Source organism: Girardinichthys multiradiatus, chromosome 11, assembly GCF_021462225.1.
Source record: "Girardinichthys multiradiatus isolate DD_20200921_A chromosome 11, DD_fGirMul_XY1, whole genome shotgun sequence".
Taxonomy (NCBI): Eukaryota; Metazoa; Chordata; class Actinopteri; order Cyprinodontiformes; family Goodeidae; genus Girardinichthys; species Girardinichthys multiradiatus.
Genome location: NC_061804.1, coordinates 20,576,646 through 20,602,909, shown reverse-complemented (window position 1 = coordinate 20,602,909; position 26,264 = coordinate 20,576,646). Strand labels below are relative to the sequence as shown.

Below are 26,264 nucleotides of genomic sequence, written 5' to 3'. Positions count from 1 at the left end.
TTCTGAATAGAAATCTGTGTGATTCATCATTTTGTCAGAACAAACACATGGTCTACGGGATTGTTTTATTAATACCAACCTAAAATCTCCTGTTGACTGTGATCCAGTTGGATCTGCATTATTAACAAACTTTTTTCTTTTCCTGGATACAGGTCTTCTTCTTTTTTTTTTTTTTTTTTACACAGGCAGACCGGCAGCTTTTTCATCTTGCACATACAGGGATGATGATATCTATAAAACAGAGTTCCCTTCGGAGAATGTCAGCATCAGTGCTGACCTTAACAACATTCACTATCAAACTGGGTGTGTGTGATCTCTCAGACCTCTGACACCCTCTGTGTTGTGGGACGGAGTACCAAAGGATGTCCTGTCAATAAAGTCTGAACTTTTATGACCTTGTTCATCATTTTGATTTACAGGGAGAAAGCACTACATGGCATTGTTTGTTTTTGTTTTCTTTTTTTTGTTATTAGCTATACCAAAAGTAACTCAGGTCACAGATGTGCCTCTACCTACACAGTCTTATTGCATTACAACCCTCTTTTTTTCCCAGGCATATACTTGGGGAATCACAACAATGACCAGTTTTTTCTGACAAAGCAGTTGTTTTTATAGAGCCTGGGTTGTAGCGTTTGTTTGCAGAATCCTTATCAGGTAGATTTTGTTGGTTCTTGACTTTGTGACAGTAAGCATTGCCATCTATTGTACTATACAAAAAAAACAAGTTCACCAACTCTAGTTTCTCTTACATAACTTTTACTGCCCTCTGAACTGGCTAGATTTAGCTGGAGGTAATCATTTTAGATTGTCCTATGATTTATAAGAAAAGGGGGCCACCTTTAAAGGAAATTGTGAGTTCTGCATTAAGCTCTTCGACTTTTCTGTTACACTTTGAAGTGCAGATAGACTCCGACGGATCATCCTTCAAGACATAAAACTGCTTGCAATGTCTGTCGGTAGTCGCTTTCAAAAAACACCAGTCATTTTGTTGCATTTGAGTAACTGAAATAGGCAAATAAACGTCCAGCGTGTACAATGTGTTGACCTTTTGTTGCATTGTAGCAACAGGCTCCTGCAACATGATGATAAAACACATCTGTGGTGTTATCATTAGCCTACTTCATGGCAACAAAAAATTTTGTTTTTTATGTTTTAATTACAACTAATATATATTAATATTATAATTAGAAAGCAAAAATCAATATTATAAAATCTTTATACAACCGATGTATTTTTTTTATTTCGGTTTATTTTGAAGGTTAAATCTTACAGCAAATGAATATCCAAAATGCAGTTTCCTACAAGTTCTACAATGTCAGCCTACACAATCAAAGGGAAGACATCTGACTTAACTATGCACATCAATGGGAAGTTAAGTGGAGGGAAAAAGTGTGGTAGAAAGGGTGAACAAGCAACACAGTAGCCACATGAGGATTGTGAAGCCAAGCCTATTAGAAAGTTTGAGGAAGATGCATACAGCATGGACTGTGGCTCTATGAAGAGCTTCAAGAACCACCACACAGAAATATCCAGAATCTGGACTACAACTATATCAAACCCTTACTTTAAAACATTCACACCAGAATCAGAAGCATATTAAATGGAATCATGAGAAAAGGGGCTGGACTGTTGCTCTATGGTTCTCTTTTTCAGATAAAAGTAAAGTTTTTCATTTGATATTCAAAGTTGATATTCGAAGTCCCAGAGTCTGACAGGAGATTGAGAAGGGGGTTAGAGGCACAGAATCTGCATTGCTTGACATTCAGTGGTGAAGTTTCCACAGTCAATGATGACTTGTGGAGCCATGTCACCTGCTGGTGTTGGTCCACTGTTTTTTATTAACCCTAAAGTGAGGAGAGCTGTCCTTCGGGAATAAAAAACCTATCTAAGGGAAAACCCAAACTTGATTTTTAGGAGTTCTCATGTTTTTTTTGTTTTTTTTAGCTAGAAGCCATCATCATCAAAATTATACTAAATAATCACATATACATCACATTTACATACAAGTTTGACTGTTTGAATTGAATTACTAAACCGTCACCTTAACGTGGTGGAGGGGTTTGAGTGCTCAAATGATCCTATGAGGCTATGTTGTCTGGGGCCTAAATGCCCCTGGTAGGGTCTCCCATGGCAAACAGGTTCTAGGTGATGGGTCAGACAAAGAATGGTTCAAGAACCCCTCATGAAGAACACAATATCGAGGCACGTGACGTCGCCCGGTACGGCGGAGCCGGGGTCCCACCCTGGAGCCAGGCCTGGGGTCGGGACTCATCGGAGAGCGCCTGGTGGCCGGGTTGCTCCTCGCGGGACCCGGCCGGGCCAAGCCCGAACGAGAGACGCGAGGCCATCCCCCAGTGGGCCCACCACCTGCAGGGGGAACCGTGAGGGACCGGTGCAAAGAGGATTGGGTGGCGGACGAAGGTGGAGACCTCAACAACCCGATCCCCGGATGCTTAGGCTGGCTCTAGGGATGTGGAATGTCACCTCGCTGGGGGGGAAGGAGCCTGAGCTTGTGCGGGAGGTCGAGAGATATCGACTAGAAATAGTCGGGCTCGCCTCGGCTCTGGAACCCATCTCCTTGAGAGGGGTTGGACTCTCTTCTACTCTGGAGTGGCCCACGGGGAGAGGCGGCGGGCTGGTGTGGGTTTGCTTGTTGCCCCCCAGCTCAGCCGTCTCGTGTTGGGGTTTACCCCAGTGGATGAGAGGGTTGTATCCCTGCGCCTTCGGGTTGGGGAGAGGTCTCTGACTATCATTTCAGCCTACGGGCCGAGTGGTAGTGCAGAGTACCCTGCCTTCTTGGCGTCCCTGTCGGGGGTGCTGGATAGTGCCCCTCCCGGGGACTCCATTATTCTGCTGGGGGACTTCAACGCCCACGTGGGGAACGACAGTGACACCTGGAGAGGCGTGATCGGGAGGAATGGCCTCCCCGATCTGAATCCGAGTGGTGTTTTGTTATTGGACTTCTGTGCTAGTCTCAGATTGTCCATAACGAACACCATGTTCAAACATAAGGGTGTCCATCAGTGCACTTGGCACCAAGACACCCTAGGCAGGAGGTCGATGATCGACTTTGTTGTCGTATCATCAGACCTTCGGCCGCATGTTTTGGACACTCGGGTGAAGAGAGGGGCTGAGCTGTCCACTGATCATCACCTGGTGGTGAGTTGGATCCGCTGGAGGAGGAGAAAGCCAGACAGACTTGGCAGGCCCAAGCGCATAGTGAGGGTCTGCTGGGAACGCCTGGCGGAGCCCTCGGTCAGGGATGTATTCAACTCCCACCTCCGGGAGAGCTTCGACCAGATCCCGGGGGATGTTGGAGACATAGAGTCCGAGTGGACCATGTTCTCTGCATCTATTGTCGATGCTGCTGCCCATAGCTGCGGCCGTAAGGTCTGCGGTGCCTGTCGTGGCGGCAATCCCAGAACCCGGTGGTGGACACCGGCAGTAAGGGATGCTGTTAAGCTGAAGAAGGAGTCCTATCGGCTGTGGTTGGCTTGTGGGACTCCTGAGGCGGCTGACGGGTACCATGAGGCCAAGCGTGCTGCGGCCCGGGCTGTGGCAGAGGCAAAAACTCGGGCCTGGGAAGGGTTCGGTGAGGCCATGGAGAAGGACTACCGGTTGGCCTCGAAGCGATTCTGGCAAACCGTCCGGCGCCTCAGGAGGGGGAAGCAGTGCTTTGCCAACACTGTTTATAGTGGGGGCGGGAGACTGCTGACCTCGACTGAGGACATTATCGGGCGGTGGAAGGAGTACTTCGAGGATCTCCTCAATCCTGCCATCACGCATTCCGTGGTGGAAACAGAGGCTGGGGACTCGGGGTTGGACTCTTTCATCACCCAGGCTGAAGTCACCGAGGTGGTTAAAAAGCTCCGTGGTGGCAAGGCTTCGGGGGTGGATGAGATCCGCCCTGAGTACCTCAAGTGTCTGGATGTTGTAGGGCTGTCATGGTTGACACGCCTCTTCAACATTGCGTGGCGGTCGGGGACAGTGCCTCTGGACTGGGAGACTGGGGTGGTGGTCCCCCTTTATAAGAAGGGGGACCGGAGGGTGTGTTCCAACTACAGGGGGATCACACTCCTCAGCCTCCCTGGTAAGGCCTACGCCAGGGTATTGGAGAGGAGAGTCCGACCGATAGTCGAACCTCGGGTTCAGGAGGAACAGTGTGGTTTTCGTCCCAGCCGTGGAACACTGGACCAGCTCTATACCCTCTACAGGGTGCTCGAGGGTTCATGGGAGTTTGCCCAACCGGTTCACATGTGTTTTGTAGACCTGGAGAAGGCATTCGACTGTGTCCCTCGTGATGCCCTGTGGGGGGTGCTCCAGGAGTATGGAATCGGGGGCCCTTTATTAGGGGCCGTCCGGTCCCTGTACGAGCGGAGCAGGAGTTTGGTCCGCATTGCCGGCACTAAGTCGGACCTGTTCCCAGTGCATGTTGGACTCCGGCAGGGCTGCCCTTTGTCGCCGGTCCTGTTCATAACTTTTATGGACAGGATTTCTAGACGCAGCCAAGGGCCGGAGGGGTTCTGGTTTGGGGACCAGTGGATTTCGTCTCTTCTTTTTGCGGATGACGTGGTCCTGCTGGCCCCCTCTAGCCAAGACCTACAGCATGCGCTGTGGCGGTTCGCAGCCGAGTGTGAAGCGGCTGGGATGAGGATCAGCTCCTCCAAGTCCGAGGCCATGGTACTCGACCGGAAAAGGGTGGCTTGTCCTCTTCAGGTTGGAGGCGAGTTCCTGCCTCAAGTGGAGGAGTTTAAGTATCTCGGGGTCTTGTTCACGAGTGAGGGAAGAATGGAGCGGGAGATCGACAGACGGATCGGTGCAGCTGCCACAGTAATGGGGGCGCTGTGCCGGTCCATTGTGGTGAAGAGAGAGCTGAGCCGAAAAGCAAAGCTCTCAATTTACTGGTCGGTCTACGTTCCTACCCTCACCTATGGCCATGAACTTTGGGTCATGACCGAAAGAACGAGATCACGGATACAAGCGGCTGAAATGAGCTTCTTCCGTAGGGTGGCCGGGCACTCCCTTAGAGATAGGGTGAGGAGCTCGGCCATCCGGGAGGAGCTCGGAGTAGAGCCGCTGCTCCTCCACATCGAGAGGAGCCAGTTGAGGTGGCTCGGGCATCTTTACCGGATGCCTCCTGGACGCCTTCCTCGGGAGGTGTTCCAGGCACGTCCCACCGGGAGGAGGCCCAGGGGACGGCCCAGGACACGCTGGAGGGACTATGTCTCTCGGCTGGCCTGGGAACGCCTTGGGCTCCCCCAGGAGGAGCTGGAGGAGGTGTCTGGAGAGAGGGACGTCTGGGCGTCTCTGCTGAGTCTGCTGCCCCCGCGACCCGGTCCTGGATAAGCGGAAGACGACGAACGAACGAATGTACTTTTCAGTGAAATTCCAATTTAGACGCACCTACATAATGCTTAAACTGCTGATAAATTATCCTCAACGTTACTTAATTCAGGAAGTTAAATAGACAAGTGAAATATCAGATTGGGTAATTCTATTTATACAATAATAAAAAGTGTAAGGGGGGCTGTGTGGCTCAGTATGTACTGCAGGCATTTGCACAGGCCTTATTCTTCGACACGACTGTCCTGGGTTTGATTGCCAGTCTATAAATGAATGCCACCAGTGCCAAACAAATCTTAAAATGAAAAAAGGGAGAAGAGTAAGCAGCATATGACGCTCAGTAATGTTCTTTCACCATAAAGATCAGGCTATTTGCATTGCTGTATACCTGTTGAATTACCAACATCTAAAAGGCAGGCAGCACAATTTATGGTACTTAACCACTAATTACACCAATTAACCCTGGTCAATATTTTGATTGTCTGACTGACTCGGGTATCAGCCTCTAACAACGATTCCGCACGTAGACCTGGATCCAATTTGTGACCTCTGCCCTCCAAAGATAAAAAAGGAGTGGTCCTTTTTTCTTCCATGATCAGAGTATTGACAGACCAAGCTGGAGTGTGCGAGTGGCTTGGAGCAGTCAGGATGCTGCTAACAGAAGTTTCTTGCTCTATGTATGTGTGCTAAATAAAAATGGAAGGAAAGGCAGGAAGGAGTGAAGGAAAGGAAAGAGTCTGAGAAACAAACCCAGAAGCAGAGAGAGAGGTGGGATATTTGAGCCTTGGGAGAGTAAATGAAAAAGACTGCCTAGCAGATTGAGTTTAAATTATGCTGTTAAGCAGAGTCGCTCTCAACTGCTGCTTATTTTCTGGTGAATTAGAAAAGTGATGGGGCTGATAGGGACACTGAGCGTCAGTTTGACCTGAAGGTTTTTCAATTCTTATTAGGAAGTTTTGCCTGAACAGAGGCTGTTTTGTAGAGTAAATTTCCTTTGCAGGCTTGATCTGTCAGTCTCTCATTGTTGCCTCAATTTGCTTGATTAAGTCGGATTTTATAATGCTATTTCATTTTGCTGACCCTTTTTGTTTCCTCTAGGTATACTACATCTCAAAAGGTACTCTGAAGGTAGCCAACAAACAGTATACAACGTTGAAGAACGACTACGAGATGACCCTCAATGCTTATTCATCCATTGTGCCTTGTGAGGACAGCCCGGGCATCCCAACAGTGCAGTGTGACTTTGTGCCCATTGAGGAACTGGAAAACCGTGACAAAGATGCCATCATTGGTAAGAGACAATGTTTATAAATCCAGCCTAAAACAGTTACCAATATTTTCTGTTTTATTTTTTAACTCTCAAATGTAGACTGACTAGTAATTGCTCTAAATGTCTACTAAATATGATATCAACATATGAAATATAGTGAAATAATTTATTTCAAGTTTTTTTATTTTATTTAGTATTTTGATGATTAACAACTTAAGGTAATTGTCTTCTGTATGAGTTTATTCATTAACCTGTAAAGTTCTAATAGGGAATTAAGAATGATTACAAAGTACATTCAGTTCTCTGTTCTTTTTAGTTTAGGACTTTTTTAACCAGTGGCAGCACTTTAATTTTTCTTTTTTCATCCATTCTGCTCCTGGCATAATGATGGCGTTGACACCTTTTTACGAACCCTGCTTCATGATGAGTTTTATTCCTAATGGAACAACGGATGACCAAACAAATCAAGTTTGAGTTTACGGTAGTTTTCAATGGGAATTTAACACAATTTACTTCTTTTTCCAGCCAGAGGAATTTCCGCTTTTATTCAGTTGATTGACTGAATGTTTAAAGCTGCAATAGGTGGCTTTTGTAAATTGTATTTTATATATATTTGTTAAAACTGTCACTATGTCCTGACAGTACAATATGAGACATATTATCTGTGAAGAAATGAAGCTCATCTTAACTCCCCCCAGTGGTCCTACTGCCTTTTCCAGAAATACACCACTCCTGGTCAGAAACAACCAATCAGAGCCAGGAAGAATGTCTTAGCAGTGTCAGTCACGTTAGTGTATACACTGCTCACACCCCTCCCCCACACAAGGCATACCGTTGCTCAAGGATTGCCGGTGTGCTGCAGCTGTGCTAATGGTTTGAGGACCAAGTGTGTAGTCAATGTAAGGCATATTGTTGATGTTTCGTTGCTACCAGTGAATGTACCATAGCTGTTTATCGGTTGTCATCAGTGGCCCTGCTTACTGGCCTTTGTGTTCACAGCAGGTTCCATTGTGGGCGAGGAGCTGTAGCACAGCAGAGAGCAAGGGGAGGGTACCTGTAAGGTGTGCTTGTTCAAATGTTCAGGCTTAGTCCACTGTTTCCTCAGAACTCCCTACTGAAAATTGTGCATAGCATATCTACAGCCAACTAAAAATATTTGGGAGATGGAGGAGTACTTGTATGGTTTCCTTCTGCATGTAGTGAGGACAAAAACATCTACAAAGCCTATCCCTGTGCAGTTATGAAGGCCAGATTACAGCTAAGTTTAAGACTGAATGCTGTTTGCTTGTGGAAATACCCCAGCTTTGCTTTTACTGCCTTCTGCTCGTGTCTACGGCACCATTTTGTTTATGTTGTACTTGTGCTTTAATCAGATATGGTTTAATAACAATTTATTTTAAATTGACATTGATATTAATACCATCCGTCAAGAGTTGTCATGGTTACCAATGAAACTGGTAACCATATACCTGCTTTAGCATCTTGTTTGACGATGCTCCTTATCAGTATTTTTCAGATGGTTTCGACAGTTTAATTTATGTTAACCTTATTTGTATCTATTTATATGACTTCCATGCCGGATTTGTTTCAACTTGGTAGAATTACAAGACCACCACATACATCAATGCTAGCTCAAAGTAATGTAGGGAATTACATCATTTCAGTGCCCATCTTAGAGATCCACTGAAGAGTTTAGGCAAAGGAACACTTTTGCGTTGGTTATGGAGGACCAGTGTTACACGTCCTAAGCTGTCGTCTCTCCATTTTCCCTTGCTGATCCTCCCCACTCTATGCCTTTTGTTAAATAGGGGATTATAACATAGTAATGAGAACTGTCAGCCTGTTCCTGTTGTGATAATGGAGTTCATAGGTGGGTGACATCGTTTCAATCATAATGGAATTAAGCGGGGCTGAGAGAACACTGACGGAGAGCAAACGGGAGGGATGGAGAAGTGGGCAAGAATTTAGAAAAAGGTTAATGGAAAGTGCAGAATGAACAAATGGGTGATTTGCAAAACCAGTTTTAGGATTTTTGTGTCAGAACAAGTTAAAGGAAGAAGGCAAATGCAATATGGTTTATTTGTTTGCTAATTATGAGCATAGTTAAGGAGCAAGTTTAGACTCTTTTTATTCTAAATTATGGATTAATTTTAAACATAAATGTGTTAAAAAGAAAACCTAAGAGGAGTCTGACATTTGTGGTTTATAAAACGTGATTGATTTGTTCTTGTGTCATATGAATAAAAATGAGTTGCAACTCATAAAACAATTGAGTTAAATGAAAGAAAATCTGAGAAAAGCTTACTGGTGTAGTGACTGCACACTGTCTCATTTTATTTTTAGTAACCTTGTGACATTCCTCTTTGATTTATGATGAGCTCTTTACAAATTGAATTGAATTTTGCTGTTGTGCATTCTAGAGTAAGGTCCTCTGCAGAATTGGAGCGCAGCTGCCTCTGCTCTTCAGCAGCGTAATCCTGAATGAAGTGTTAAAGCCTTGAACATGACAGAAAACATGAATAAGAAATGACTTCATTTGTTGTGATTTGGAATAAGGAGCAAGAGATTTAGCCAGTCTGTTGTGACATTAATGTCAGTTCTCCTTATATTTTATGGGATCAGACGGGTGTCAGCTAGCTCACCTTTCCTTGATCTTCTCTGCTTACAACAACGTCAGTTAAAGTATAACCTGGGGACAATTTAGTTCAAAAGCTTTCCTTCCATGTTCACCCATTTAAAAGCAAATTGTGCTCCTAGAGTGCTGGTCAGAAGTTGACACACAACACAGATCATCAGCGTGAATATTACATTAATTTCTGACTTTTAAATATGCATTCGAACAGATTGCTTCAACTTTCTGGATTTTTAAACAAAATCTGGGTGCATAGGTTTTGATTTGTTTGTAATCATTGTCTTGCTTGAACACCATCCTGGTTTCCACCATCTAGCAGTTAATTGTGCTTAGATTCAATAATTTAGAAGCAGTTCTTCTCCTTCATTATTCCATCTACTTTGTGCAACAAACAAAGTCACTGGCAACAAAACAAACCCGTAGCATGATACTATTACCACCATGCTTGACAACTGGCACTGGTTTTCTAAAGTTTGAAATACGTAGCTTGACCTCTAAATTTGCAATTTTGTTTTCTTCTGAATAGTTCAATTTTGTTTTGTCTGTCATATCTTTCCTCTAGAGAACGTTTGAAGCTGCAAATTTGAATCCTGCTTAGAGGAGTCGAATTTGAAGCAGACACAATTGATGTTAAACTGGTTTGACGCTGGACCCAACACTGGTGTTCTATCTTCCTCCAGTTTATGATCGGTTTGAGTCCTTGGTTTCCTAGGTTGTCTCTAAGCAACCTAGAACAACACCAAAACACGTTTTTTAATAGGAAAAAAAAGTCTAAACTTAAGCTTCTTAAATGGCTCAGACTTTAACATCATTCATTATTCTGAGTGAAGTTAAAAGTAGAATCTTTTGCAGATAACCCACCAACATATTTGAGCTCCTCCAAATTCTGATAAGAGTAGTTAAATATCCAGCCATTGGCGCGATGTGTGATATAGCTGTAGAGCGTGCAACTCATATATGGACGCTTCAGTCCTAGACGCAGCTGTCATGGGTTCGTGTTCTGACCCCCGCGACCTCTGCTGCAAGTCTTCCCCCTCTCTCCACTCCGCTTCCTGTCTGCTTACTTTCAAAAAACAACAAAAAAAAGTCATTAGTGGCACCAAATAAATCTTTAAAAAATTGCACCAAACTGGTAGTTCCTAAAATTTTTTGAAGTTAATGTATAACCATTTCACGTTAGAGAAAGGACATTTCGATTGGATCATTAAAAGCTCAAAATGAATGACACTGATGTTGATTAGTAATGTATGTAAACATCACAGTATATGCCTCCCTGTGTTCATGAGCTATATGTCGACAAGAGATTTGGTATCATCCTTTGCTTGCCTTTAGATGTAATTGGAGTGTGCAAGAGTGCAGATAGTGTGTCCCGTATCACCACTAAGGCCAGCAGAGAAGTCTCCAAGAGGGCCATCAACCTAATAGACACCAGTGGCAAAGTGGTGACAGTCACACTGTGGGGAGAAGAGGTAAGAGCTTTAATCTCCCTCCCTGCTTTTCTGTATGCATCCATGACTGGATTTATAATGCATCATAAAAACACATTGAGCAAACTGTAATTAAATGGGTTTCTGAAGGGGCCCATGTGTTCATGCATCTGTGGTGGCGTCTGTGTGGTTGGTCTTGCATACAAAGTGCTTTGACTTGCTTTTCTGGGCTGTTGGATCGTTTAAATCACTCTTGTGACCTTCAGTGCTGTGTTGGAACAGACACTCTGATTTAAGACATGGGGCTAAAATGACACCATTCTTCTCCAAGCTTATTAGATCAGCCCAAGCTAATCCATCCTCCTTACCAAAGTCTGGAAATTACTTTAAAATTAACTTGTAGTTTGTCTAATTATTAAAGTAAACTTTTGCTGATCTTACATTTCAGTGGCTAAAGGTTTCAGCCACAGATTAACATGTAAGACCTTGCGGTTTTTCTCTCTCTCAAAAGCCTCTCCATTTTATCAGTCTTCTTCTGTTTCTTTTTCTGTTTCTTCCCAAGGCGGAGAAGTTTGACGACTCAGGACAGCCTGTTGTTGCCATCAAAGGAGCTCGCTTGTCTGATTTTGGGGGCAGATCTCTCTCAGTTTTGTTCAGTTCAACAATCATGGTCAATCCAGATATACCCGAAGCCTTCAGGCTCAGGGCTTGGTGAGTCACACTGATGTACACTGACAATCACACACGCTGATTATCACATACAGAACTGTCCACAAATTGCAGCCTTCCTAATTCTCTGTCACAGACTCTGCACAAGACAAGATGTGTATAACCAGACAGAAATGTCCTCCTACAAAACTATTCATAATCCTTGAAGTACCACACATTTCACCTTGTTACAACTACAAGCTTCAATGGGTTTTATTGCGATTTTTGTGATTGACCAACGCATAGTAGCTCATAGCTGTTTATCCGCTGGCCTTAAATGTTTTTCTTTTTTTTTGTTGACAAATGACAGTGTGTTCTGCATTTGTATTCAGCCCTCCTGGATCATTGCTTTGTAGAACCACCTTTCACAGTTGCAAGTCTTGTGAAGTATGTCCATCCGATTTGCACTTCTAGACATTTTACTTTTTTGCCCATTTTGTTTGGAAAATAGCTCAATCTGCCATATGAGATGACAAGTCATGCCACAAATTTTTACTAGATTATGGTCTGGATTTTGACTGTTTGCTTCACGTTTAGGGTCATTGTCATCTTAGGAGGTAAACCTCTGACCCAGTCTCAAGTCTTTTGTTGCCTCTGACTAGCTTTCTTCTATTATTGCCCTACATTTAGCCCCATCCCATCTTCTCATCAACTCATACCACCTTCCCTCTCCCTGAGGAACAAAACAGTCACTGCATCATGGTGCTGCCACTACGATGCTTCACAGGTGGCAAAGGTTTGTCCAGGGTGATGTGCAGTTATATTTTTCTGCCACTGGCCACTTTACATGCAGGCCACAGAGTTAAATCTTTGTCTCATCTAACCAGAGCACCGTCTTTCACTTGTTTTGTATGTGGGAACTGCAAATGGGAGGTTCTTTCAGTGATGGCTTTCTTCTTTCCACGCTTCCATCAAGGCTAGATTTACAGAGGGCATAACTAACTATTTTCGTGTCTACAGATTAACCGACCTGAGCTGTGGATGTCTGCGGCTCCTCCAGAATTACCAAGGAACTCTTTGTTGATTTTCTGTCAGTTTTGGTCCTCGTCAGTTTGCACTTGTCTCATACTTTTACCATTTGTAGATAATTGATTGAACAATGCACTGTGAGATGTTCAAAGCTTGGGATAATAAGTTGAATGGCCCTAGCTTCAAACTTCACAACTTTATGCCTGACCTGTCTGTCGTGTTTCTTGGTCTTCATGATGCTTTTTTGTTACTGATGTTCTTTAAAAAACCTCGAAGTCTTCAAAGAACATTTATTTAGACTGAGATTATATTAAAACCAGTTGGGGACTCTTTAGGTGACTTGGTAACTGGTTGCACTGGATCTTAGGAGGCTGAGTGCAAATGCATGCCACAGTTTTTAGTTTATTTGTATAAATTTTTGCACTAGTTTGCCTATAACATAAAATCCCATCCAATGTTTGTAACTTCACAATTTGTGAAACAGGTTAAAGGTTCGTGAAAACTGGTTCAAGACGTGTACTAATTTGTGTTTTCTGCTGTGTTGTCTGTGTTTATAAAATCGGATGTCATTGCCAGACCAAGAACCATCTCTCATACACAGATGGTAATAAGCAAACGGAGGTGCAAAAACCCTGATTGTTAGGTATCCGGAGACAGTTGGTTTGTGTCACCTCAGTCTCAGTGGGGTTGGATTGATGGAATAGGAGAAGCTTATATTTATTCCTGGATTCCAGCTCTGAACTGCTGCCGCCTGTGCTCTAAAGCCCATTGAGCAGGATCAAACTGGATTCCTATTAGCAGCTCCTGTGGAGGGATTTTTGAGTTATGACTCATTCACTCATTAAGACTGTTCCTAATTCTGGCCACAGGAAAAATAAATAAATGCATTTGTCTTTTGTGTGTGTGTGTGTGTGTGTGTGTGTGTGTGTGTGTGTGTGTGTGTGTGTGTGTGTGTGTGTGTGTGTATACATATACATAACAATGCTTTAGTGTGCATGTTAATGTGCTCGTGATTTACTTAAAGCAGTTCCCAAGCACAAGGAGGCTAAGAAAACGGGCTAATAAAGGTTTTTGTTACTTAGCAGAAGCATTTGATTTGCTTTTGTCCTTTAGTATTTCTTCCGCTTCACTAAAAACTGAACAATAACTTTGGTCATTTAGGCTTTATTTATCCTGACAATCAAAGGTCTTAATGGGACTTTTTGGAGCTTTCATTCATTCTCTCAGCCCTGACTTTCCTCCCTGATCTGTACTGCTATTTGGTTCTCTTTTTAGCATTTAGCTGCACACTTTACAAAGACCGGGTGTATGTCTTGATTTGATTTTCCCGTTGCAATGTGGAGCTATTTTTATGTTTTGGGCAAGGCTTGTTTGCATAAATGAAGGAAACTGATGAATCTGTAGCATGCTTTGATTAGGCTGCTTAGCCTGAACACAGAAGAACAATCTCACTCAGGCATTAAGTGTTTAGATAGAATAATAAAAAGGAAGAGAAATTAACAGATATAAGGCATACACAAAATAATGAACATGTTTTGCATAAGGGGTTATAACATATAATAGAAGCATGAAAGCTGACTTATCTGGGGATACATCTATGGATGTTAGACATCCGTGTCAGATCAAATCAAGGTAATCATCTGATGGGGAATAAGATATGGAAATAAGGGAGTTTTCAGATACTGACACAAACAAGTGACTTGTGAAATGCAGTTTTCTGGTAGAAAGATATTTAAAGTCTTTTAACAAAGCACTTATTCTAGATTTACTTTGCACTGGTTTTGTATCATATCGGATATTAACAAACAACTGATGTTTGTTTTGTTCTGTGTAATTGAATTACTTCTGGGATCGAGGGGGATGTGTTTGTTATGAATAGTTAAAGCACATGTGATCTATTTTATCGACTGATGTTCCAGAAGTTTACATGCACTCATTAGTATGAATTTCATTAGTTAGGGCCCATTTTTTTTTTTTTTTTGAATTCTTTTTTTTTTTTCTGGAGGAAGCATTGTACTCCAAAGATTTTGTATCAGTTTGATATTATTATGGATCTTCTCTAATCCGCACATGGAAAGAGTAATATTTAATTTATACACTAATATATGGTAACTAATATACGGTAAATGTCCCTTAGTGGGTTGGACTTGTGTAACCATAAACAAGCTTATGGCTTAATTCTAGCTGAATATTTCAATACCTTTCCTGGAAGCCTGTCATACTTCATTTCAGTTGCTTGATTGCCTGGAATGGATCTGGCTTTTTAACATATCCGTAGCTTTTCATTCAAGTTTTGCTTAAGGCACTGGAAACTTCCTCCCAGAAGCTTAATTTTAGCCTGCCGTATCCATACTAGAACCAGTTTTTCTATCAGTTTGGGATAATTCTCCAGACAACCAGTTGTGTCCAAGTTTCAGACATCTAGTTGCTGGGTGAGTGCAGTGAAGGTCAAATATTTGCAGTTAGTCCTCCTCCTTCATTATTCCATCCAACTTGTGCATTATGCTACAACCCCCATGATGCAGGTGACACAGTGTTTGTAGGTTTGATAGCCTCATCTGATTTCTCCAATCATCCTTCTTGCTTGTGGCCTTAAATCTGCCTCGCGTGGGAATACAACTTTTTTCCAGAGATTTGGTATATATATATACACATATATATATATATATATATATATATATATATATATATATATATATGTATATGTATATGTATATATACATATATTGTTTACATTTGAGCCTGTGTGTATTTCTAACCCAATCTAGAGAAAATCTACAACAAATCTAAACTCAGTTGTATGAAGTTCAGTCATTCTGCCCTTGATTAGAACAGTTTAAATCGATCATTAGGATTCCTACGTTGATATGACATTGATGGAGAGTGGATGTAAACTTCTGAGTGAAAATGTAGGTGTTTGATTTCCTGTATGCCATGTTTGCATGTGATTATCTGTGTATATTCCATGTTTTTCTATGTTCACTCTGTAGGTATGACCAGGAAGGTTATGCAGTTGACAGCCAGTCATTAACAGAAACCATGTCAAGAAGCATTGGATCAAAGATGAACTGGAGAATGCTCAGCGATGTTAAGAATGAAAACATGGGGCACGGAGAGAAGGTACTGTCTACACAGGCACACGCAACAGCTTTTATTTACAAGGTCATTTATTGTTAAGGTTCCCTAAAATAGTTAGCTTTTTGCCTCCACATACTTACATTTCTTTTGAAAGCAGAAGCTGAGGAGACACCTTTAAACCCAATCTATCCAAACTGATCAGCTCTAGCAGACTGCATCATCAGCCTCGGCCTTTTAGTACACATTTGACAACAGGACAGTGTCAAAATCTTTCTAATTGAGTTTCAGAGAAACCTTATTTTGTTAATTTTTAATACTTTTACATTTAAAAAAACAATGTTTACACTTCATTCACTATTCTTCCAGTTAGTGCTTAAATGTGTGGGTTTGTGGATTTTGATTGGTTTTACCTGGAGAAGTAGTGACACATCCCAAATATCTATACTGTGGAAGAAAATACTGCTGGAAGGCTCGTAAAGTGAACCATATGCCATTTTCTGAAATGAAACAGAGCAGAATTATCATGTTTTCAACCAGAAGAGGAGTCTATCTAAGCGGTATTTGCCACACACTTAACTTTCCATCTAATTAATTCGGTTTATCTGAGATTAGTTTTCCTCTTTCCTTGCATTTAATTGGAAGCTGCTTATGGATAGCTTGAAGATCAATGTTCTTCCTAATGAAAATTTCTAATTATGTGCTAGAGAAAGCCTAGAGGGCATAATATTGCCAGAAAGGGAAGAAGTACATAATAAAAATGTGGGAACTGGTGATACTCCATTGCAAAAAAAAAAACAAAAAACAAACTGGTGCCATTAAATCTTCGTGTCGCTCAGAAATCTTTTTTGAAAAATACAATAGATTAAGGTTCTAGAAAGCACTAATGGAAAAAATTAGAGTGGCTTAAAGTGAGAGGTAAGGAGAAGGTTTGAGAGAAAAGACAGGAAAGGTTTCACTGTAAGATGCAGGAAGGTGAGGTTAGAAGTGAGAAATTCTCATTTTTGCCTCTTTTGTCTTGGCCTCTCTTCTCTTCTGCTCTCACTCAGCTCTGTGCACCCCCAGCTGTTTCTGTAATTGAACTGGAAAGTGAAGAGAAGGCTTCCCATCATACACTCTGAGGCTACAGCTTAAGTTAAAGTTGTAGAATCTTTCAAATTTGCAGCAATCCAAATCTAAACACTACCTGTTTCCTCCATCTTTGGGGGTGGATGATTCTGACCGTGTAATGTCACAGTGTTTGTGTTTAGGAGTTGGTTAGAGATGGAGGGATGAGTGGGGTATAAGTGTACAATCCATTTCTAATTAATCTAGATATCCGTGTGTGTTTGGGATTTTGGGACAAGCATTAAATTTGTCGTGTGCAACCACATCAATTAAGTGACGTGCATTTTCACTTGGTTGCCCTTCAACGTGTAAATTTTAATTACATTTAGGTGCCAAAAGGTGACACTGGGATTTGGAGCGATAAGAATGAAAACTACTTTCACATTAGAGCATGTGTGTCAGTCAGTAAGTGTGCATTCAGTTTTGTGTTTGTGTGTCTCTGAGTGGTTTTGGGTACATGCTGTTCATAATCCTTTTATAAGTTCTCGTAAGTGTTGTTGAGGTTAAGACTTTACCGTGAAGTTTTCGTCTACATACAGAGCCTTGCAGGACTATTCATACCTCTTTAACCTTTTACACATTTAGTAGATGGCGAATGATGCATTGTTTTTCATTTCCTTACTAATAACATCTGAAACGCACATTTCTGTTTGGCATCCTGACTTAGAAACCCCTTTAAAGAAATACTGTCCAATCAATTGTCTGCAGAATTCAGCTAGCTAATTAGGAAATTAATTTGTGTGTATTTTGGGGTTCCTATGCAGTCTGGAAAGGTATAGGATTTGATTTCAGCATTTCCCAGGTCTAGATAAATATGGAAAAATAAATTACATGAATGAAAAATATTTGTATTTCCCTGTGTTGACTCCTACCTTCTTTTTGTCCCTCCTTACTTACTGCCTATATATCATTCACTCTGTCCTTAATCTGTGTGGTCTTCCTTCCTTCCTTTCTGACCTTTCTTTTGTTTTTATCCTGTTTTCATCCTTTGTGTCCTTCCTTTATTTATTTCCCCTCCCTTCTATCTTTTCTAATTTTACTTCTTCCATATTCTTTTCATTCCTTTCCTTCCTTGTGTTGTAGTTCTGTTGTTACTTTGTGTCTTTATTTTTTCAGTTGTATCCTCTCTTCCTTCCTTAGGTGTGCTTCCTTCTTTTCTTTTTTCTTTTCCCTTCCTTTCTCCCTCATGTCCTCCTTTCTTGTGTCCTTCCTTCCTTCCTTCTTTCTTTTTTTTTCTTTATTTCTTAAGTGCTTTCTTCTTTCCTTTTTGCTGTCCCTTGTTTCTTCGTTTCTTTCTTTGTTTCTTAAATTTTGGTGGTGATCCAGATCACAATCCGGATTTGTTAGTGTAAGGCAACAAAGCTAGAGATGAACAGCTAAAACCAAAATGTAGCTGAAGCTGTCTTGGTTCAGTGAGCTGCTAATAGATTTGTTACATTAGAATGAATAGTGATATAAATGTGAATCCAAGTGCTAGTATCACTTGATTTAGTATAAATCAAATATCCTAAAAGCACCAGAACGCGTAGAATTGAACCATCTTTGTTCTTTCACTGAATTGGAGGAGCTCACTTTGCCAAGTAGGAATCTTTGACCCTAAGCTGGGTGGTGGAGGAATGCAGTCTCAGGCTCTTGTTTATCATGTTTTACTGTTGATGAAATAACCCCTGGTCAAGGTCCCACTGTTCTCTACATCCACATTAACTGTAGCATCTGCCATCAACAGGAACACTCAGCAAGCCCCCATTTCTGCCACATCCACCCACCTACTGCCTTCCACATCTCCTCCCCACTTCTTCAGCCTTCCAGTCTGCCCGCATCTTCAAAATCTGATGAGGCAGGAACACATATGGACACGTAGGAGTGTGTGGTGTTGATGGGGAGTGAGGCTGTTGCTGAAGGGGGAGGTTCTGCTAATTAATAGAAAAAAGCCTGTTACTAAGTGTTTCAGAAGGGTCCTTGCTCGGTGGCTTAGATGCTGAGTAGATTGATGGGTGGACAGATTATGAAACTGTAAGTCAGTAATGGCCAGAGGGAGAAAAGTGTCAGAGGACTCCAAGTCTGAGTGACAGTAAGCGTAGAGGTTGTGGGGACAGCACAGCATTAGCCCCCTCATAAGGGATGCAGGGAATACAATGGCCTTTTCACATTGAATGCTTTTACAAAACACTTTGGAGGAATCGTGGTTTGCAGAGCAGAGAAACAGCATTCCTCGGTATGTGTGTGATTTTGACCCACATCCTAGAAAGAGTCTTTGATAGACTCATTTAGGCCAACATCAGTAATGAGTCTGGCCCAGCTCTAGCTTGTGCTTGTTGTTTAGTTTGCATTTTATATCCTAGCTGTAATTCCTGGGTCCTGTTTAAGGCCTGTTCTCCTAGAGAAGAAATGCCCTCTTGTGCATTGTTGAAAAAATCAGTTCTTTCTGGTTTCCTATATGGGCATGTAGATCACATTTTCCCTCTGTGCTTTAAATTTGTTTATGCTTGCATGTAGGTGCACTGAAGGGTTGCCTCTTGTAGTGAGACATTGTTCATCTGCTGTGTTTTTTTTTTTTTTTGTATTTATATTTATGGAAATGGAATGCCATGATTCTCTACAGGATGAGAAGAATAGCCTTTTCCCCTCAGAATTAGCATTTCTTTCCTTTTTAGCTGTTGATTTTACCAGTGTGAGTTCTGCCGCCTAAGGTGCTAATATCTGTTTAAATTACAGCTGCATCGCTGCATTTTAATTTGAATCTGTTTGACTGTGCACACTTTAATTTGATTTTGTAAGGATGTTTAGGGTTACTATATCTGCATTGCACACTTGAATCTTTGGTTGTTTGCATATAACCTTGCATGATAGTCTTGTATACTTGTCAGTGTGGTTGTGTGTCTGTATTTATAAGCAGAACGTTTGCATTAGAGAGAGAGAGATCCATCTTGTCTTGCATCTCTTATGCAAAGAATTCTCAAACTCCCCCTGCTCTCTTTCTGAACTGTTCCAGAATTTTCTGGAAGTCAAATGGAGTGTGTAAACAGCATACATGCACCAGTTGGACTGAATTGTTGGCAATAATTACCCATACAATGCCAAGTTGGATTTAATTGAATTTTTGATTTCATTAATTATTTCTCTTTGAACCCTGTGCAGTATATTTTGTAGCTGTTTGTAGTTTTTTTTTGTTTTTATTTCAGGGTGTTTACTGTTTTAAAATGTATGGAATATTTGTTTCCCTTTTTTCCAAGTCTAGGTACAACCAGGAAAGTAGTTTCTGTATACAGAAATTTTTTTTTTATTTCAGACTCTTCTGTGTTAAATATTCCAGGACATAAAACAGGACAGACCATTAATCTGTCCATTCACCCATCCATCCATTGCCATACCCCCTTTTTCCTTGTAGGGTCGCTTGGTGGATGGTATTTATTTCCAGCGTTCCATAAGAAAAGAGGCAGGGGTACACCCTGGATGGGTGATCAGTCCATTACAGGAGGAAAAGCCAAAATTGATAAAAGAAAACTGGGACAATTTTCAAACTGATCATAAATACGCTATATTGACAAAACCTCAATAAGAATAAGTCACCCATCCACATCATTAAATTCAGGTGTTGCAATCACTTCCTTGGCTACAGCTGTAGAAAATCCAGCACCTAGAAAAGCTGCTTCTACAAACATTTATGAAAGAAAGGATTGCTCTAAGGAGCTTACTGACTTCCAGTTTGATACCTTAACCAGTCCAGTCGTGAAATTTCCTCATTACTAAATATTCCACTATTGGTTGTGTTACGGCAAAGTGGAAGCGTGGAAGCAGCGACTCATCCACAATGTGGTTGCCCAATTAAAACTGCAGAGTGGGGTCCGCAGATGCTGAGGTGCATAGGTTAACAACTGCCTGCAGAGTCAATTGCTGCAGACCTTAAAAATTCCCACAAACAGACTCCTAAACCTTGTTTCAAACCTTTCCTGAAGCTTTAATAGTTAGAAAGGGTGGGCAAACATCATAAAGTTTTACTTACCGATATACATATCAAACCTCATGGATTAGGAATAGGCTGCCACTCCAGTTCATGTGAGTGTGAAGGCATACAAGCAAATACTTTTTGCAATATAGTGTCATAACTGAACAAAGAACAGTAACCCATACTAAGATTCATTTTGATATGACCTTTTTAGATCATTAGTTGCTTGCCTCATTATTATGATGAATGGAAATCTTGAGAAAACTGGGTGATTATGGGGCAAGAAGACATAGTTCTCAGTTTCAAAATTCAGTGTTGCTTCCATCTCATTTGCTCATAACCAGTTGCAGTGATGTATTGGGTTGTGGCGCCTACGGCTCCATAGACAAGTAGTCATCTAGCAGTTGGAAGGTTGTGGGTTCAATTCCAGCTTCTAATACCACATGTTGACATGCCCTTGGGCAAGGACCTTGGCACAAGGATTTCTACCAGTTTTCCTCCATTTGTGATAGATATTTTCATCTGTAACCATTGTTGCTGTCATAATTTCTGTATTAAAATAAATATTAACCTAAATTTAAGCCTTTATATATCAAGATAATATGATAATTAAGCACTTATGAGAACAATATAAGCTGGACTTTTCATTAAGTCAACATAATAAAAGCAAAGCTGTTATTGGAACAAAAGAAAGCAAAACCTTGAATCCAATCAATAAATCAAAGCAATAATTGGGCTTAATGACTCATTATCCTTAGATTAGACAGAAAAACTTGTTTTTGAAAAAAATTAACTTGAGATCATTAAACAAGCTTGAGACCTTATGTTAATATACTAAAATAGCCAAACAAGATCTTGCTAAATTAAGATAATCAAGCAAACAACCTGACTAATTATGGATTATTTTAAAAGCTTTCCAAGTGTGTGAAAATAAGATAATTTATATTTTAAAGTCTTTGACAGAAATTCAGACATTTACAGTACATGCTAGGTAGGCAAAGAGGTCCAAACCACTTAAGCGGACATCATAGCCCACTACTGTTCCGTGGACAAGTGATTACTCACTGTGTTCTGGAGGCCTTCGCCACCTGGCATACTTTTCATCTAGCAAGATGTTGCCTCCTACATAACAAACACTTTGATGAGATATCTACTTCTGCTCTATTCACTGAACACCTTTGTTCACGTTTGATTCCATCTTGGCAAAGCTTCTGGACATTTCTCTTTTGGCTCTTGTAAACATGTGCTTTTATGTTTTTTTAGACCTGTTTGTATGAAATTACCTAGTTAAACAGATTTATGCCTGGAAAAATGTACGTGTTGCTCCTGGATGACAGCAGAAATATTACTTACTGAGTCTTGAAATATTAAAATCTGCTTTAATATATGCCAGTTTATTATTATCAGTAGTAAATGTTAAATTGTTGCTGTGTACATTTGAAAAAGCTGTTTTCTAAATGTACTAACAAATAATTTTAAAGGCATAGGTCATACTTTTCACTTGCTTTTTCACAAACAAATTATGTAATCTTCTCTCGTGGTCAAAGGAGCAATAAAAAATGAAGAGCAGCCATGCTAATGAACTGAGGAAAATTTAACTTAAGGGCATCATCTATGTAAATCTGTCTGCCATTTTTCAAAATAGCAAACCTCTAGTTGTGACCTGCAGGGATTCCTGGCAATCTGGTACAATTACTGTAATTGTGTATAGTATTTTGAGATTAATAACTTGGTAGACTACATCTTGGTGTTTGCTCTGTTTTTCTTCAAAGTAAACACCAAGTAATCGTGTACTTCTTGCAGCATCTACCTGATGCAACCTGTGACGGGAAGCGTGTCCATGTTAAATATGGTGTGCGCTTTAATATTATGCTAATGTTTCCCCATCACTGAAGCTGCAACCAAAAAGATACAAACTTGATATCAAAGTTTTATTGAAGTCAAACCTCTTAAGTAGAAATCAGTTGGGTGTGCTCTGAAATTTTAATGAAACAACTTAATTATAAGCCAATCACATGGACTGCTACAGATATTTTTATGTTTTAACATTGCCAGCACTGTAAGCATCCATCAAGACATAAACAGGGAATATAAATGCTCCGTAACTCTTGATATTCTTAGTAATCATCAGGTTTCCTTCTTGCATTGTGTGAATTACACATTTTTCTTGTCATTTTACACAATTATTTCTCAGGGACAGTGTTTATTCTCTGGTAAATTACACAAGTTTATTGATATTATTCTTGTTTTACAAGGTTTATTTTAAAGAAATTTTTAGGAGAATTCTCTCTTTTTCACTTAAAACTATTCTTCCAAAATCCTGAAATTAATATTCTTAATATCTGACTAGGTTATATTTGATCAGTGAGAAATAAACATTCACTCTCTTTAAGGTCATTTTTCGGGTGTGTAAAAGAGATTTTGCAAAATATGTGTATTGATCTGTACAAGGCATAATTTTGTTTATTCTGAAGTTTGTTGTATTGTAAGTGACTCACAGAAATGGTTGAAATGTGGTTTAACCACACTATTCTGATTATTGTTTTTAGCAAAGTTATTTTTTTGTTTTGTTTTGAAAGAAATTACAAAAACGGAACAAAACTCGGGCCAGTAGGTAGTGATAATCTAACATAGACAGAAAAGAATCTTCTAAGCAAAGATGATAATTTCCCAAAAAGAAGCACAACTGCACTAGCTAGTTTCTTCTTCTGACATGTCCTGGAAATAATTAACCTTTTTACCAGTCAATCAGATTGATGGCATTGAAGGCTCAGAAAAAAATAAAAACTTTTTTTTTTTCCATGTCTGTTTTTTGTAACAATGTGACCTGACAACACAGATATTGGGTGGTTCCCATTTCTATAAGAACTGTAAAAACAGCATTTAAATTTTTGTGAGCGGTCATTAAGTATAAAGAGCAGAGGGACATCACATCATGTGTTTGAGAGAGCAGTGGCTATGAAACAAGATTTTAAACAGTATTAAGCATCTTATCGGTTAGTGTGATTAGCATTACTAAACCAGTAAGTCACCTTGTTTATTTCCTAGAGAATGTGCTGTAGCTCCTTACCTTTTAGTCCAGGATTTCAGAATCAGCTTTATTGGCCAGGATTTCGTGCACAAACAAGGAATTTGACTTGGAGTTCAAGCACTCACAGTGAACTGCCATTACGAATAAATATATAACCTATAAAGGAAAAACATGAAGGAGTGGCTGATTCTGCTGAGCAGTGAATTTCTCGATCCATTTTTATTATATGACCTTATTTTGCGAGTTAGATTACCCTTATTTATAATATTGTATGAGGCAGCAAATGCCTGCAACTTAACTGTCTATGTTTATTGCTCAACCTCTTTTGCATAATAACTTTGTCTTTTTTTTTGTGACATCTTTGTCTCCTTTCAGGCAGAGTATTTTAGCTGCGTGGCGACAGTGGTATACATGCGTAAAGAGAATTGTTTGTATCGGGCCTGTCCATCCGGTGATTGCAACAAGAAGGTCATAGACCAACAGAACGGTTTTTACCGCTGTGAAAAGTGTAACCGAGAGTTCCCCAACTTCAGATATAGACTTCTACTTTCAGTGAGTATGGTGCATATACAGGATAGTGAACATCATTAATGCTTGTCAAACATGCTGTGATTGTTCTCAGTGATGACACAAATACACAGTCAAACAGAAGTAATAGTTTTCCTCTCCATCATCTCTTGCTATCCTGACTTTCAGGCTAACTTGGCAGACTTCGGGGATAACCAGTGGGTGACATGCTTCCAGGAGACAGCTGAGGTCCTGCTGGGTCGCAACGCAGAAGAGCTGGGACAGCTCAGAGAAACCGTGAGACTCTGACACACACACACACACACACACCCAAATGCGAAAAATGAGAGGCTGACACACACAGTTCTTAACAATTTCACCCAGGAGGTCTAAGGACTGCTTCCTTTTAGAGTTTCCACTATACTTTGTGTTTACCCCTGTGTGTGTGTGTGTGTGTGTGTGTGTGTGTGTGTGTGTGTGTGTGTGTGTGTGTGTGTGTGTGTGTGTGTGTGTGTGTGTGTGTGTGTGTGTGTGTGTGTGTATGTATCCCCAAGGACGAGGCAGAGTTTGATGAAGTCTTCCAGAAAGCCAACTTCACCACCCACATCTTTAAAAACCGTGTTAAGCTGGAGACGTATAATGTAAGTAGCAATAAACAGAAAAACTGTACCATATGGTGCAAAGGAATAATGCAGCTTTTTATGTATAAACAGTATTTTCCTGATATATAGTACTGCTTATCATCATTGTTATCCAGTGATGTTGCAAAACCACACAAACCTAATGTGTGAGTACAAAAAGCTGGGGTTCTCTGTTCTGAACAGATACATCAGCTCATGTCTAATTCATTGTAATTTTGAGAAAAGTGCATCTTAAAAAGGAAAGTAATCATTGACAAGTTAATTTATTTTAGTAATTGCATTACTTTATATTATATATTATTATTACCCACACATGTGATTTAATGGACTTGATGAAACGCAGTGGACAGCATCATTACTGATTGTGGAAGCTTCAATTAGATATCCAAGCCTCATTTGATGTCTAAATGAAATGCAAATTTTACTTTTATCTAAAAAGAGACAGTCCAGTCATTTTTTCTTCTTAGGCCAGGTAAGATGCTTCTGATGTTTATGGTTCAGGGGTGGCTTTAACAACAGATGTGACAGGTGTGACCCATGTTCTGCATACATCTGTGTTTGGTGGCTCTTGAAGAAATTACTGTAACTGCTGTCCATGCCTTGTAAATTGTTGGTTATTTGAGTTTTCTACAACATTCTTCCTACCACTCAACTTTCCATTAATATGGCTGGATACAGGACTCTAAGAACAAAGAGCTTATTTAGTAATGACCTTTTGCAGCTTACCTTCTTTGTGGCGGATGAAATAAGTAAACATTTTAAGGGTATTCTAGAGTGCTATATAGGCATTTTTAAATGAGGAGAATTTGTAACAACTGACATTGTTACTGAATGTTATTGGAAGTTAAATGGTTCAGTAAACAGCTGCTTCCACGCTGTTTTTCCTGTTGACTCAAACACTTTTGTTTTCTTTTTAGATGGAATTCATATTTTTATGTGGATTAATTAGTTGGTTTACTGAATTTGACGCAGTGTAAGCAATGTAGAGATGCCAAAAGCAGATGTGTTGTAAAACAAAAACAAACAAATGAACTTTTATTGTATCGTGTTAAGCATTTTCTGGGACTAATGGATAGACTGTTTTACAGGTGAACAAAATTGGCCAATTTTCTGCTTGACTGGTTGAACCAGACCTTTTTTTTTCTTTAAATGTACCAAAGCAAAGCAGCTACTTAACTCTGGCATTAACGGCTCTTCAATGTGGAAGTTTTTACTCCGAGTTCCTGTGGTGAACAAAGAAAGCTGTTTAACTCAGTGCTGAGAGAGAAAACGTAAAACTCTTGTTACATTAAGTCTGAAGAAATTAAAACATAAAATATTTTGTATCCTCTTAATGATTCAATTCAGTATAATTTTATTGTGGGGAAAGTTGTTCTGGGCAAGTAAAGCTGCACTGAAAGTACATACAGTAAAAATTGTGCAATTCATCATTTAAATATCAACAATAAAAGACAGTTTGACATTCATGATCAAATCATTTAAGTGATTAAAAACATTAGAAAAATGTATAAATTGTAAACAACAATTTAAAATAAAATAATACCAAAACTCTCCAGATCATATTGTGTTGTTTAAAAGTAGATCACAGAAGTGGGGGAGAGGTTTATA

The 26,264-nt window shown here is 40.3% G+C and overlaps 1 protein-coding gene across 2 annotated transcripts in view; it reads left to right on the top strand.

The window, feature by feature from the left end:
* The window catches only part of LOC124876730 (replication protein A 70 kDa DNA-binding subunit-like), a 56,176-nt gene that overhangs the window by 17,255 nt on the left and 12,657 nt on the right, over positions 1–26,264 (top strand). For both annotated transcript variants that reach the window (XM_047379715.1, XM_047379716.1), the window contains exons 10-16: positions 6,442–6,634; positions 10,578–10,714; positions 11,235–11,383; positions 15,340–15,469; positions 23,884–24,060; positions 24,205–24,312; positions 24,570–24,656. In XM_047379715.1, coding sequence (XP_047235671.1) covers positions 6,442–6,634; positions 10,578–10,714; positions 11,235–11,383; positions 15,340–15,469; positions 23,884–24,060; positions 24,205–24,312; positions 24,570–24,656 — 981 coding nt within the window. The remainder of the gene's footprint in view (positions 1–6,441; positions 6,635–10,577; positions 10,715–11,234; positions 11,384–15,339; positions 15,470–23,883; positions 24,061–24,204; positions 24,313–24,569; positions 24,657–26,264) is intronic.